Here is a 16,615-nt window from a genome sequence, read left to right as displayed (position 1 = left end):
CAGAGACAAATGTATTTAAAAAATAAATAAATAAATAAATGCTTTATTTAAAAGAGGGAAGGAGGCGGGGGACAGGGAAAGGGAAGGGAAGGGGAAAGTCAAGGAACATATAGGAAGGACTCATGGACAAAACCAAAGGGGAAGAGCTGAGGGAGGGATGGAGGGAGGGGGCAAGAGGTGGTGGGGAGGCAGAGACAAATGTATTTTAAAAATAAATAAATAAATAAATGCTTAAAAAATAAAAATAAAAAAAAGAAGATATAAATGTAGGAAACAAGAATTGCTGTGATTTGTGGAAAAGACATGTCAATAAATGGGCATAAGAAAAAAGTAAAATTTTGATCTATGATCTCCAAGGTTTTGGTGTCATATTAGGAAGGTAAATTGAACTGTATGTCACCCATCAAAACCAAGAAAACAAATTCATCCTTAATCACACATTATATTTTCTTATTTTAAAATCTTTAAGCATTTGTATTATGTCTACCTTTGTAGTAACACCTTAAAAAATGATATCACATGTGTATAGAGTATTTCTGTACTTTTCAACAATTTCCTTTTCCCCAAATATGGTCTTATTTATATATTCTTTCAATAACAATTATTTATTGATGTTTCATTCAATAACAATTATTTATTGGAGATGCTTTATTGGGGCAAATACGCTAGACATTAGGTACATAGAAATAAATAAAATAGATATAATTTACCCTTCTTTGATTATACATCTTGTTCAGAAAGTAAAAGGAAAATAAATAGTATCTGTGATTTCAAATAATAATAAACATAGAAAAGAAAAAAAGATAAACTAGCTATAAAAGAGATTTTTAAAAGAAGGACCTGGAGAACATTATGCTAAATGATATAAACCAGTCAGAGAAATACAAGTAAAATATTTCACTTGTATGTGGAATCCAATAAATCTAACAAGGAAAATGGGGACAGCCTCATAGACGGAAAACAGGTAGACAGCTAGTGGGGAGGGGGAGTTTAGGGGGTGGAGGAGCTGAGCAAAAAGAAAAAAGGACTCATGGACATGGACAACAGTGTGGTGATTGCTGGGGGGAGAGGAGCATAAGGAGGCTAAATGGTAATGGAAAAAATACAATAAAGATTAAATTTTTAAAAAGAGGGTCATAATTGGAACTGAGGATTTAGGGTTGTATTCCACAGTGAAATTAAGTCAAAACTTAAAACAATGAATAAAAATGAGTACGAAAAGGAGTCATAGGAAAAGAGGTCACATGTGAAAGCTCACAGAAAGCAAAGAGCTATGTAAATTCTACAAAAATACGAAGATCAAAGGGGCTAGAATTGAATGATTACTTATGTTGAAGATGTAGAGAATATCCAAACAATATGTGATCTTATAGTATGTACTTCATTGCTTTAATTCTATTCTCAAAAAAGAAAGAGTTCATATATACAAGAGACATCATATCATCTAATTTTCATTTTAAAGGCATAACTCTTGTCTTGCAAAATTAGAAAGTAGCAAGAGTAGATGTTTAGAAACTTAGGAGGTGATTGCAATATTTCACTAGAGAAATTCTGATGACATACAGGGTGAGGTAAAAGTAGGTTTACAGTCAGTATGAAAGGTAATACAATAACTAATAAATAATAATACAAGAATAAGCTATGTGTTTTACATATGCACAGCTGTAAACCTAGTTTTGCCCCAGTCTTTATACTAGGATGACTGAATAAAGGTAGAAGGTGAAATATATAGATTGATTTCACATGAGGGATGAGGAAGCCACTTCTGCTAGGAGAATATATGTTATGATTTTTTGCTCTTATCATAGATATATCATAAAACATCTATTATTATCCTAACAACTGACTTTTTCCCTATATCCCTTAATGGAGAGAACTCAAGATATGTACTTTATGTTACCATTTCTATCTATATCTGTGCCCAGTATTGTGAATGAAATAAATCTCATAATAATGACAAAAATTATATTGATGTGTTTTCCTGTCAAATATTACCTTTGAAATCTTCCTTTGAAACTTACTTTTGAAATCTTCCCTAAGACAACCTGCCACCAGGAGTCTTATTATATGTCGCTGTTATATCTACTTCTGGCACAATTTTGCTATGATTCTCACTCTAATTTCCCTAGTTTTTACACAGTACACAACTGGGTTCATCAGTGGAGGCAAAAGTAAGAGAACATTTGCCATGAGAACACTGAAGAGAGGAGAGACATGCCGGCCAAAGCAGTGGACAGTGGCAAGGCTGATGATGGGCAGATAGAAGATGATCCCTGCACAGATGTGCGAAACACAAGTATTGACGGGCCTTGAGCTGCTCCTTCTGGGATGCAATTCCCAGCACGGTCTTAAGGATCAGGATGTGGGAGACAACAATGAGCATAAAGTGTACCATAAGGGAGAGTGCTCCAAAAAAGCCATAGATGGCATCAATTTTGTTGTCAGAGCAGGCCAGCTTCATAACATCTTGGTAAAGACAGCAAGGATAGGATAATTGGCTCTTCTGGCAATATTTCAAACTTCTCAAAGTGAAAGGGAAGGGAAGAACCAGGAGGAAGCTTTTGAAAAGGAACATCATTCCTATTTGCCCAGCTCTGACAATAGTAAGAATAGAACTATACCTCAGAGGGTTGTGGATAGCTAGGAAGGAGTCAAATGATATGATCAAGAGCACTGAGGATTCCAGTACTGTGAATCCATGTATGAAGAGTTCCTGGGCAAAGCATTTATTGGCAGAAGTTCCAGGGGCATTAAACAAGAAGACCCTCAACATAGTAGGCAGAGAAGATAAGGACAAACCCAAGTGTGACAGGGCCAACATGGACAGGAAACAGTACATGGGCTCAAGCAAGAAGGGCTCTGTCTTGATGACGAAAAGGATGGTAAAGTTTCCCAGAAGAGAAACAACATATGTGATGCAGATGGGGATAGAGATGCAGATGTGTGCATATTCCAGCCCTGAAATCCCAACCAAAAGGAAAGTGGTGATTTCAACATGTGATGTGTTGATAATTGTTCTGATGCATTGAGGGTTCTGCAATTAAAGAGAGAGATGCTGAACTGACAAAATATAAATATCTGGAAATTCCACAGGATAGAAAAGCAGTTTTTGAAGTTTCTAGCTTTATTCAGCACTTCTGACAGAGCAAAGCATTTATGTGACTATCATACATATCCACATTAGACTAGAAAGTTCAGATATAAAAGCTTTAAAAAATTACTTCTGGCCATGCTTTTCCTTAGAGAAATTATTTTTATCTTACATTCAAATATGTGTCTGAATTCATTTTTCCTGTAAAGTTTTAGCTACCAATAGTCAATCATCTTTGGGTCCTCCTACAGTCTTCTTTTCATACCCTATATGATATTGGGTAGAATATATGATTTCTAGCTTGAACTTAAAGAAAGAAAAAAGAATTTCAGACTCAGTTTCTTTCTAACTTTTGGAAATCCCATACATGTATGGTCTTCTCAAAAACAAATTCATTAGTTCTACGCCCTGCAATTTGAAAATTGGCTATATAAACATTCTTCAACAATTTTCGCTATTTTACAATTAGTTATATATTAAGAAGGGTAGTTACAATAGAGATTACTGACAGATCATGTCTCATTTTCTCCTGGCCTGGAATTGGTGACCACTTTTATGGTGTTGACAGAAGAATAATAACCTGATGTGGACAGTATGACAACTTAAGAGAATTTGAATTCTGCTGAAGACTAATTCCCTTAAAGGTAAATAGTCCATTCATATAGTCACTGAAAAGAACAATGTTTCAAAAGATATGACTTTTGGAGGTGTTTTTCTGCTCAATGTGAAGTTCTATGTGGGTGATTGCCAAAAACTAAAAGTAATGTAACAGCCAAATAGATAATAATATCTGAGTACTTACCAGACAATGTATATTTTGGAGAGCAGTTTTCAGACTGACTGGAGGATACAGTGTAAAATGCCGGAAGTGATTGTGTTTGTCTGCCACCAAAGGCTGATATATGAGGGTTTGCATCTTTTTCCTCCTGCTGTCACCTGCTAGAGGGACACTAAACTCTCTGGGGATAGCAGCAGGCTAGATCTGTTCTGAGAATAAAAATAAACATGTAGTGACATAGCAAATCCACAGAGACAGTTAAAGACCTGAAATTAGTATCTAGACCTTGAATTAGGAACTGTTTTGGTTACAGAGAGGTCTTTCATAACCAGGTATGGGAGAGACATGGTAAATGTTATGCACAAGCTCTGACACTTCTGTTGAGTATTTGGCTCAGATATTACACCTCTGCCCTGGACAGAATAAAAGCACAGATGCTATGAGTTGATTCTGTGCACTGAAGGAAGTGATACAGGATGGACACCTTGTGGCATGCATTTTTAGCCTACACTTTACTCCTGAAGCCTAGATTCATTCTTCTAAATACTCCTGGACATCACTAACTAAATATCCTTTAAAATCTACTTGTCTAAATAAGGCTCCATTCTTCCTCTTTCCACATCTGTCCTTTTCTTATGGATCCATTGCCATAATAAATCTTTATACTTAATATTTCACAAGCCCAAATACTGAGCCCTTGAACCTCTTCTGTCCCACATTGTGTATATATTGATGGCAATCGTTTATTGAGAATTTAAATTGTTCCACTTATTGAATTTGATGCATTACTGGATGATGAACTTGAATCCTTGAATCTTATGAATAATGGTTAAGTACAAATATCTTTATTTTACTGATGAAGAAAATGTTTTTCAAGTAATCTGCCTAAGATTATATTGGAACTGTACTGTAGAAATAAGGTGGAGACTCAGCTCTGTGTCATTCCTGATCACTAAGCATATTGCATGAAATCAGGATGGACAGTCAATATTTGGGAAGTTACAGATTGAATGGATTACTGGAATGCTATGTTCTTTTCAGCATTCTAACAGCCTACTAGTTAATTCTGGGAAATAATATAGAGCATATACAGTATTCACCCCCATTAATATGTAAAAGTCTTCCAATGGGAGCGAATATTGAGTTACAGATAGGAAGCATAACATAGTTTTATCATAACCCTCTGCAATGAACTCTTTCATTTATTTACAGCTGACGTTCAATATTATATTACTTTCACTTGTACAGCATAGTGGTTAGACATTTATATAACCTACAAACTGATCCCCTCAATAAGTCTAGTACCCACAAATCCCAGTTAAAAACCACACAAACTTCTTCTTCTCTTTCTCCTCCTCCTTCTTCTTGGTAGAATGAAAAGGTTTATTTTAAAATTTATATAGAATACAAATATATCCCAAACAACTTTGAAGAGCAAAATTAAGGGACTTACACTACCTGACTTCAAAGCTTATTGTAAAGCTACAGTGATGAAGGCAGCATAGTATTGGTATAAAAAGAAACCAACAGGTCAATGGAACAGAATAGGGCATCCAGAAATGTGTGCATTCATAAATATGTGGTCAGTTGATTTTTGACAAAGGGCAAAGATAATTCATTGGAGAAAAGATAGTCTTTTCAAGAAATAGTACTGAAACATTTGGATATTCATTTACTAAAAATAAATAAATAAATAAATAAAATAACCTTAACTTGAACCTTACACCATCTGCAATAAACTTTTTTTAAGCTTTATAATAATTATTTTACATCCCCTCCCTGCCCAAAATAAGTCCCCTTGGTTATGGTCAAAAATTTTCTACATCCACTCTTGCTTTATTTCTGAGGTTTCTCCAGGTCCTTCTCATGAAAGAGATGACAGGATATATCTAGGTCATTTATTTTTACTGTGTGTGTAAATACATGGTAATTGTGATGGTGATGTTTTGTGGTTATTGGCTTGTTATTTGACTTTGGAGAATGATTCCACTTGTTTCATTGCAATAGAAATAAGCTACAACAGGGTAGTTAGCACATCTGTTATTTTTATTTTGATAATCTAGTCACTAGCTCATTGAATGGCATGTGGTGGGATTAATAAATATGCATTTAAGAAAGAAATAAGTTGTTACAGAATAGTCACAGAGATGTAATTATAGGGAATATAGTCAATAATATCATGATAACTATGTGTGGGGCCAGGTGAGTACTTGAAACAGTCTGGGGGGCCATTCTGTAAAGCACACAATTTTTTAATCCCTTTGCTATACATCTGAAAGTAATATAGAATAATATTGAATTGGAAAATAAAAAATAAACAACATGAATATTACAATATTCTTTCAGAAAATAGAACACTTCCCAACTGGTTTTATGAGGGATATCGAAATCAGATATTACACTATTGAGAAAGAGTACATCATGATTAATATATCTTATAAACATAGATGCAAACATTTAAAAATTAGCTCATAGTGTATAGTGGTATGTAAAAAAGGATACTATGTCATGAAAGACTAAAGTTTATTCCAAGAATACTATTTCAAAAATCATGACTGCACTTCAAACTGACAGAAAAAAAAGGGATAAAACCACATAACAATCACAGTAGATAAAATTCAAAAAATTTTCCATGGCAAAATATTTGAAAATATTACTCAATTTGAATAAATTGAAATAGAAAGATACTACCTTAATTTGAAAAAATATATAAAAAGTGCAATAGCTGACATTATTTGAATGAAAAAATATTAAACATTTCACCATTGATGTCAGGAAAAGTCAAGAATATCTATCGGTATTCTGCTCAAATAGTATGAGATGTCCAAGGCAGAGTAATACAGAAAGAAAAACAAAAAACAAAAAAGGAAATGGAAGTGTAACAAAAAAGATAAAGTAAAAACATCTTTAGTGGCAAGTGATAAAATTTTATATATAAAGTCTATAAACATTAAACATAAGTGAAATTTGAAAAGCTGGCTGATTACAAAAACAATATACAAAACTGAAATTCTGCATAATTTAAAAAACCTGCAATTAAATTTTAAAATAGGCTCAAAACATTATATATATATATATATATATATAAATAAATGTGATAAAAAACTTTTAAGATTCTAAACTAAAAACTCCAAAATATTGCAGAGAATTTCAAGACCTAAATAAATGAATAGATATGCCATGTTTATTTACTGAAAAAGACTATATTGTTAAGATGGCAATCTTCCCAAAATAATGTATTGGCTCAGCACATTTCTCGTGAAATTCTCGTAGATTTTATTGTGAAAATTTACACGTTGATTATAAAGTCTATATTAAAATTCAAAGACCTAGAAAATGTAAAGTAAGAAAGAAGTTGGATGCATTACACCATTAGATTTCATGATTAATTCTAAAGCTACATTTATTAATCAGTGTGCTACTATTAACACAAGAACAGACAAATAGGTTAATGGAATAAAACAGAATTTAGATATTGACACATACATGTGGTGTCACTTGATTTATGACAGTGATATGAATCAGTAGGGAGAGGGAAGGATACTCAGAATGGAACAGTATATATAAATAAAGAAAAAATCATGAGATGCATAAAAAGAATAATTTAAGTTGGATAATAAATCTAAGGTATTACATGAAAAGTTTGCGTAAGAAAAATTATAGTTCTATCTTCATGGCCTTGGAAAAATTACTCATAAAAAGGTGAATTCTGAAACAATAATAATTCATTACTGACCATTAATTAAAAGAAAGAAATTCTATTCAATAAAAGACATTTCTAAGAGCCCTGGCTGGTGTGGCTCAGTGGATTGAGCTCTGGCCTGAGAACCAATCCACTTTGATTCCCCATCAGGACATGTGCTTGGGCTGCAGGCCAGGTCCCCAGTAGGGCACACAGGAGAGACAACCCACGCATTGATGTTTCTCTCCCTCTTTTTCTCCCTCCCTCTAAAAATAAAGAAAATCTTCTTTAAAAAACAAGACACTTTTAAGTGGATGAAAATACAAACAACCCACAGAGAATAAATATTTTCATTATACACATCTGACAAAGGATATATAAAGAATTCCTACAAATTAGTTAATAAAATACCATAAAAATGCACAGTGTACTTGAACTGGCACTGTCAGTTTGAATTAAGAAAAAATTAAAATTAATATTATAAGTAGATACTATAGCATACATACTAGAAAGATTAATATTGAAAGGATCAACAAACCTAAATTCAAGTGAAAATGTGAAGAAACTGGAACTCTCATACTTGGCAAGTTATTCGCTAAAATACAGCTTGGCATTGCTTGTATCTGCTATAGGTAAATAAATGCCTAACCTGTGATATAAAAATCACTGTTTTAGAAAACTAAGGTTCTATTCAAGCAAACATCTCTAAGGCTGTTTGTTGGAATTTCACAGCCACAATTTGGAAACAACTTTAATATACATCCACAGAGGAACCGATTAAAAATAATTTTGCATTCTGATTAATTGGTCTGTGATGTTACTTTATGATTCAGACTTAAAAGCTCCCCAACGCCATGGGGATTCCAATGCCTTGCCAAGACCAAGAAGAGGGTTTTTCATGGCTTTTATACAGTACAGGAATTATTAGTTAAGATTACATATACCTGGGTATCTGTCTCTTTCTTAAGAATAGCACCCTAAAGTTCACTTTATTGTCCAAATACATTGGTAATCACTAATGTAGTCCAATGATGTATGTACTGCATTCTCAAAGAACTACCAATAAAAGCCCTACAACTACTGTGTTGGTTGATTATTAAGATACCTAATCTTAATAATAATTTTTCTTAAGTGATGTCTTTGCAGTGTTATTTCTCCCTAATGTTATTCTGCCATTTTTGGTAACTCTAATAGACAACTACTAGGTTTGTTTATTTTTATTTATTTACATTTTGGGGGTATAATCCTGTCCAAAGCCACTTCTTCAACCTTTCTGAAAGTCGGATGCTTCCTTTGCATACCATGGTCACAATGAGGAAGGTAGTGGCGTAGCGATTTACACAGGCCCATTTTTGTCAATCACATTAAATTTATATCTGAGTATAGCGATCAGTTCTGCTTTAGGATGCTAAGAAAGCTATATTCAATTTTTCCCTAGACCTTTAAGTGGAGCTGATTGTAACCGTTCTCTCCTCTCTGTTAGTTTAGATGTAAAAAGTGTCCCCACCGAGTATTTATCCAACCTGTGACCATTTACCACACCGCATGGGTTAGCTTCATTCAGAACACTGAGAGAAGCAGGGAGGAGAGGCAAAGGGAATGAGAGTTAGCGGTGCTAAGGATCTGTTTCCAGCACCTAAGCATGGTGGAGCTTGTCAGGTTCCTACACCTTTCCCTTCATAGCTGTGAGCCTTTATGACAACATCTTACCTAAAAATGGTTTGAGTTTTAAAGACAACAGTGTGTGTTTTGTTGTTACTTGCAATGGAGTGTGTATTATACTAAAACTGACTTAGTGGTTTTCAGAGTGAGTTTGAGTTAAATTCATTCAGGAAACTTTTTAGTGAAGGGCTGAGTATATTCTCTCTCTCTCTCCATACACACACACACACACACACACACACACACACACGACTTTATTCCATTTTTAAGTGAATGCAAGAACTATTTTCATATGTGTATATATTTTTTCTGTCCCAAGTAATTAATTTGTATAGTAAGTCACCTCTATATAAATGGGGTTTTCGAGATGCAGTTTAAATGCTTCTTTGGTTTTATTATCATACATTTTATTCATATCTTTAATATTGATTATAATCTTAAAGCTTTTAAAAAACAACTAGTATGTTACAGGTAGTTCGCTGGATAATGACAAAAACAGAAGTTAATATCAGCTTCTTAAATCATTTATACATTGAGGATGTAGACAATAAAATAATACTGTTTCATATGTTAAAGGGAACTAAATGAGGAAAAGATCATTAGAGTAATATTTGCTTTTCCTAAATAAACATGTTATTTTACTTTTTAAAATTTTTCTTTAAAATAGTACATTTAAATCTCTTTAATCTTAAATAGGACTTTACTGCTATGGCTAAGGTTATTATATAACTGATTGCATAGAGAGGAAAATCAGAAAAAGGATTTACAACTTATTGAAAAAACAGAATTCAAACAAGTAAACTTGAATCTAATGGACTTTATTAAGCAATTCATGAATCTGGAAGCATCCTGCCTAGTTACCAAAAGGGCACTCCAAGGCTTTCTACAAAATGTAAGGTTTTTATAGACAAAAGGATGGGCAAGGGACACAGTAGCAGAAGAAGATAAAGGATGATGTTTAGACCAGGACTTCTTTTTTTCTAGGGGTAGCGGGGAGCAAATAAGAAGGCTTCTATCATGCAGATTGTCTCTTCTTTCTATAGAGGGTGAGGGGATGAAGAGGGCCCCCTTGCCAGGTTACCTTATTGGTGTTTGATCAGAAAATTCTAGAGGGGTTGATAAAATTATATTTCTAGGAAAGGTTTAAAGTACCATTAGATTAGGTATTGAATCTACCTGGGGTACCATAGCATGAGTGATGCCATTTTGGTTTTGTGGTTTTCTTTTTAACATCTGGTTACAAGGTAATAACTCTTACCCTCTGTCCTAAATCATCTAACCTAGATTGTTGTTGCTGTTTAATTAAACCAATAAATTGATGTTTTATGGGCCTACTGAGTATATGTTGTGTATGAATGTGAGCACTTTTTATTCTTTCATTACCATCTTTAGAGTCCCACATTGTTCAGAAATTTCCAACTTAGCTGGGCTTTTTTACAGCCGAATTTTTTCATCAACCTTGTTTGTCACGTAATTTCACCAGGATCCGATTCCTCATCGGCTGACTCTTCACAGAGTGTACAATGGGGTTCATTAGTGGGAGAAACAGAAGGAAGATATCCATTACGATGACCCCAATAACTGGTGAATCATTTTTGGCAAAGGGAGTAAGGAGAGCCAAGGTGATAATAAGTATATAGAAAATGAGCATAGCACTAATGTGGGAGACACAGGCATTGAGGACTTTGAGGTGGCCTTTTTGTGAGGCTTCGCTTGATACAATTTTCAAGATCAGCACTTAAGACACAGAAATGCACACCAACTCTACCATAGCTGTTAGAGCCACAAACAGGCCACAGATGAAACTGACCCTGTTGTCAGAACAGGCCAGCTTCCTGACGTCCTGGTGGAGACAATAGGAGTGACATAGAAGGCTTTTCTTACAGAATCTCAATCATTTCAGAATAAAGGGGAAAAGGAGGACAAACAAAACTTTATGAAGGAAGTATAAAGCCAATTTTAATGACTCTGGCACTGGTCAAGATGGAGGCATATTTCAGAGGATGGTAGATGGCTATAAAGTGATCCATGGACATGATAGTAAGAACTGATGACTCCATAGCTGAGAATCAATGAATGAAAAACTCGCGTGCAAAGCAGGCATCGGGGGAAATTCCAGTGGCATTGGACAGGATGGTTCTCAGAGTGGTTGGAAGCGAGGAAATGCACAGTTTGAGGTCAGAAAAGGCCAACCTGGAGAGAAGATAATACATAGGCTCATGCAGAGAGTTCTTTGTTTTTATGAAAACGAGGATGCTGCAGGTCCCCAGGATGGCAGTGAGGTATGTGAGGTAAATGGGGCTGGAGACCCAAATGTGAGCATGTTCCATTCCTGGGATCCCAATGAGGAAGAAGGTAGAGATCTCCACTTCAGAGATGTTCAAGACTGACATTGCAGGAGTGTGATAGAATCAGGATGTGGGTCTCAGAAGAGACTTCCTGCAATGGCTTAAATAGATTGGCTCAAGTGCGTATGCTTTAATCATCTGGTTGGTATGAATCTTGAGATTGCAGCCATTTTCTTACAATAATTCTTCTAACGAAAACAATGTTTTGTAATATGTAAATAAGAGCAATACCAGGAGCCACATAAGTAAGATACTAAGAGAAAAAAACATGAAAATATGTTAATCTGCACAAGTAATCACCAACAGGCAGATATAAATAATTCAAATGCTTTTCCTGGACTTGACACGCAGAAAGAAAACAGTGAATTTCACAGCCTCTACTTCCTATAGCATTTTTAAAGATAGTAGTGCATTTAAATTTGAAACTTTTAAAGACATTACCTACTACAATTGCATTTGTAGTTATTGAATAATATAAACTTTTAAGAAACAGTATTCATTCAAAAGATGGGGCTAGCACAGTTGAATATTCCCATCCACAAAAATAAAGTAAGATGCCTATGTCACTCCTGGTACAAAAATGATCTCAGAATGTATCATAGAGATCAGCTCAAGAGCTAAAACAATAAATATCTTAGTGGTAGATATTGGTGGTGAATTTTTGTCACTTGGGGTTAGATTGGACAGCAAAAGCACAAACAGAAAAAATATGCAAATTGGACTGGATCAATCATTTTTGTGATTTAGATGACATAATCCCAAGAGTGATGACAACTCACAGAATGAACATCTTTGTAAATCATATATCTGGACTTGTATGACGAGTATATGAAGGACTATTACACCTATAGAATGAGAGGTAAAGATCCTTAACATCATTTGCCATTAGAAAAATGCAAGTAAAAATTAAAGTGTGATATAGCACATAGAATAGCTAAAATGAAAAAGAATGACAATTACAATTGTTGGCAAGAATGTGGAGAAATTTGAACTCTCCTACATTGCTGGTGATTATGAAATGGTTCACCAACTTTAGAACCCATTTTGGTAGATTTTCAAAATTTTACACACAGACACACACACACACACATGTATAATTTTTGGTTTTCAAAATTTTAACAATAGAGTTGCAGTATGACTCAGGAATTCTATATACTATATGCGCCTAGGTACATATACTGAAGAGTAAAGAAAGCATATGTTTATAAAAACTTGTATAAAGCCCAATTTTCCATGAAATCATGAAGAAATAAACTGCTGTATACTGCAAAAATGGATTACAATTTGCTAATAAAAATGAGTATAACATGGACATATGCTACAACACAAATGTTGTATGAAAACATTAGGCTAGGTAAAAGAAACCATTCACAGATGACATATTGCTTTATCCCACTTGTATGAAATTTCCAGAATAGTTGCAAATCTATAGAGACAGAGAGTAGATTAATAGTTTTCAGGGATTAGGGGAAGGGATACATGGGGAAAGACTGCTAATGGATATAAAATATCTTATACGATTATTAAGATACTGTAATATAAGATACTAGTAACAATTGGGTAACACTATGAATACAATTAAAAACATTGAATTATACACTAAACATATGAATTTTATGATATGCAATAATATCTCAAGCTGTTAGGTAGTAAAATTAAACTGCGTTCTAAAATACCTACATATTTTCCTTCCATGCTTCCAATAAGTCTTCCAACTTAGAGTGTGGAAATGGCTTTTTTAATAAGAAAATATTTGATATGTCCTCAGTGTAACTGAGATGCAGAATAAACTAGTTTGACTGCTCCCTATGAAAATTGGAGGGTAACTAAGATGGCTGGGCAGCCATGCAAGGTCAAAGGTACATGAGTTTAGGTATCAAATGGGGACTATAGCATAGGAATGTTAACCTGGGGTTATTTAAAAAGAGATCCTGTTAAGGCAACGAGGACATGTAGGCAGAATAAAGATCAGCTGGTTAAAGGAGAGGCACAGGTCATCACAAGAGGAAATAAAATAAGCTTGCCTTTTCTCCTTTTTTTAAAATTTTTTTTTCTTTTATTTTTTCATTAAATGTGTTGGGGTGACATAAGTTAATAAAAGTATACAGGTTTCAAGTGTACAACTCTATGATACATCCTCTGTATATTGCATGGGGTGTTTACCACCTGAGGTCAAAACTTTTTCTTAAATATAATTTAAATTAAGCTCTTTGATTCTTGCTTATTGTGTTGTTATTTTGCTGTAGAATATCTGGACTAGAGCAGCAAGGAAACACCTATTTTTAGCGGCCTCAATCTAAGGTTTTATGAACTAGCTAGGTAAAAAGCATCTGAAAGTTATAGCAGGACCACAGTTAAAATTTATATTAAATTGATTGTATTTATTGTTTGGGGTGCTAACCATGATTTCCACAGTTACTCTCAATGGGACCTTAAAGTTCACACTCAAATTGTAGGATACCCCTCAGGATATGGTAAAGGAAAGGCTTCTGATACACTGCTCTCCAGAAAAGAGGAATTGTTGAATTTCATCAGGAAAAGTAATAACGTGGATATTTTCCCATAGAGTGAACACAAAACAGAGCAAGTGTGGGACAGGTCACTTGTAATAGTGATCTCAGTGTAATCCTGGCCTCAAGTGGACATTTATTACCACCTTCCCTTGTCCATGCCCAACTGCCCCCTTTAGGTTCCAATCAGAGGAAGCATGGTTCACTTAGTGATATCTGTTCTTCCAATTTTAGAGACCTTGCTGTGGGCGGGGCATATTTTACGCTTATTTGAATTGCTTTGAGGCTCTGGCTCGTTTGGTTCTTAATTATTATTTGTTAAATAAACATCAACTATCTTTGTTGACTAGAACCTGAAAGAATGCAAAACTAAAGAAAAATAAATAAGTGGAAGCAGTGCACATGGGTGATTGTCTCATTCTGGCACTAGTTCTGTGTCCTAATTGCTGGTTATGAGTGAGGGAATCATCAGTCCCAGAGGGTCAATGTTAGTTTACAAGTAGAAAGACAGAAGGAGTAAAAGGGAATATTTAAATTAAAATGCATACATCTCAGTATAAAAGTGCCTGCCTGCTGTTTTGTGTTGGCATAAAAGCAATTTTATTAAAGATAGTGTGTTCATGTCTTTGAAAAATTATAAATATTCCAAAGTGTTCATGGATATATTGCAGATCAACACAAAGTCAGCAAACATGTTTGCTTTCACACCAATTCTTGATCACTGGAAATCTGATAGTATTTTATAAAGTAGAATCCAGATTATTGCTCATTATACTACCTTGTTGTTTTCTTGATTTATTTTATTCTCTCATATGTTGCAAGGGCCTTATTGATTTCTTCTCTATATAATCAGTTAGTTCAGATTTCTTCCAGGTCCTTCTGCCCTACTCTGCTATCCTACCTTCCAGTCAACCTTTTACATATCTTATATTTGCCATAAAGAATGTTCTGCTTGCTTCATCTGTAACCCAGATACTACCTGGGTCCCGCTTTAAAGTTTGGAGACCCTGACTTTGGTCTCGTCATGTCTACTACCTTGCAAGTCTAAAATATTGTCTGGAAATTATGCTTGGACCCAGATATTTACACTCAGGTTCATCTATGTCTTCAAATTCAACTTATATGAACCCAGGTACAGAACTTAAAGTTCTTTTAAATTTAATTTTGTGAATGTTAATTATCAAATTTTAGTTTTTTCAGTAAGTCATAACTGAATAATAAAAGTTTAAGATATCATCCTGTACTCTCTTTAATTAGAATATAATTTGAAAAACTATTTATGCCACCAGGGATTTTCCTGAAAGGTCATACTTATGAATGTTGCTCATTAAGTCAGGTATAACTGGTCACTTCTACAGAACTAAGGTTGACTTTTTCAGAGTCTGTGCTGACAAAGCCCTCCCAGATAATCTGGCATGGGGATTCAGAACAAATGTCTTCAGAATGTGCCATTATTTTGAGCTATAGATAATCGAGGCCCAAAAGACTCAGAAGGAGTTTATCACCTCCTCTTTAACTGCCTCAAATGATTTAGATAAAGAGCCTGGCCCAGGAACTATATTAATACCATAGATGATTACAAAGGATATAGGCTAGGTGTGGTGGGATAGGGGAAGCTAGGCAGGGACTAGAGATCACTGTGTCCTATTGTCTCTGCTTGGCCTAGCAAATAGTTGTTTACCAAACATTTCCTCTTCCCTTACTCCTGCGAATTGTCTTCCTTGTCTTTGAAGCCTTAGACCTCTACTCTTCTTTCTCCTTTAGCTCCAAATAACATATAAGCCTTTTTATCCTCACTGCCTATGGTCCTTATAGACTTATGCTCCCCCCAAACCCCTGTACATTAAGTTTGTTTTTTTCCTATTAATCTGTTTTATGTTAATTTGTTTATGAGACCAGCCAAAGAACCTGCATGGGTAGAATAAAAATTTTTCCTCTCCAGCACCTGTTATTTGGTTTGTAGGGCCAGACCTTTCAGAGGTGGTAATGAGATGAGGTATGTGATGAAAGGCCTTAACCTATAAGGGCAACAGAGAGTGTCAAGGAGATAGTAAGACCAACTTCCAATGGATTTATGGCTTAGAACCAGCAGAAGACCAGCTCAATCCAACACAGCCACAAATGTCACCTAATGATGACTCCTAGCCTCATTATATGCTCATGGGGATACATCAGCATGATGGTGTACTCAAATGCTGGAAAATTTTTAGTTTCAGGTAATAACTAATAGGCTTATTAATCAATGGATGTAAAAAGCTGTTGTTTCAGGAACTGAAGGTATGACCCACTTTGGCTCCGGGAGACCATGAGCAGTTCCACCTGTGGGCCTCAGGAGGCCTGCAAGCAATCAAGATAGCATCTGAGCCTTAGTTACCCAGGACACAAATAAAGACCCCCTCCCAAGAGTACAGATAAAGACCAGTGCCCAGGGCACAGATAAAGACTGCTGTAGCTTTTTATCTGATTAAGTTTTTTCCCTAAATTGCAACCCCTTACCTACATTTTCCTTCTCCTTAGAAAAAAGGTCAGTTTAAAATGGAATTT

At 34.8% G+C, this 16,615-nt stretch overlaps 1 protein-coding gene and 1 pseudogene across 1 annotated transcript; both read right to left on the bottom strand.

Annotated features, from left to right (window-relative positions):
* Positions 1-2,082: 2,082 nt before the first annotated feature.
* On the bottom strand, positions 2,083-4,007 carry LOC129076468 (olfactory receptor 51A4-like). Its single transcript, XM_054580629.1, is given in 3 exon segments — positions 2,083-2,304; positions 2,306-3,034; positions 3,894-4,007. Coding segments are annotated over 3 exon segments (1,065 nt in total).
* Positions 4,008-10,666: 6,659 nt separating this feature from the next.
* LOC129076420 (olfactory receptor 51A7-like) lies at positions 10,667-11,606 on the bottom strand (annotated as a pseudogene).
* Between the last annotated feature and the right edge of the window lie 5,009 nt (positions 11,607-16,615).

Source organism: Pteronotus mesoamericanus, unplaced genomic scaffold (assembly GCF_021234165.1).
Source record: "Pteronotus mesoamericanus isolate MK-2021 breed Mesoamerican mustached bat unplaced genomic scaffold, CSHL_Meso_final contig_591, whole genome shotgun sequence".
NCBI classification, from domain to species: domain Eukaryota; kingdom Metazoa; phylum Chordata; class Mammalia; order Chiroptera; family Mormoopidae; genus Pteronotus; species Pteronotus mesoamericanus.
This window is presented reverse-complemented; position numbering and strand designations above follow the sequence as displayed.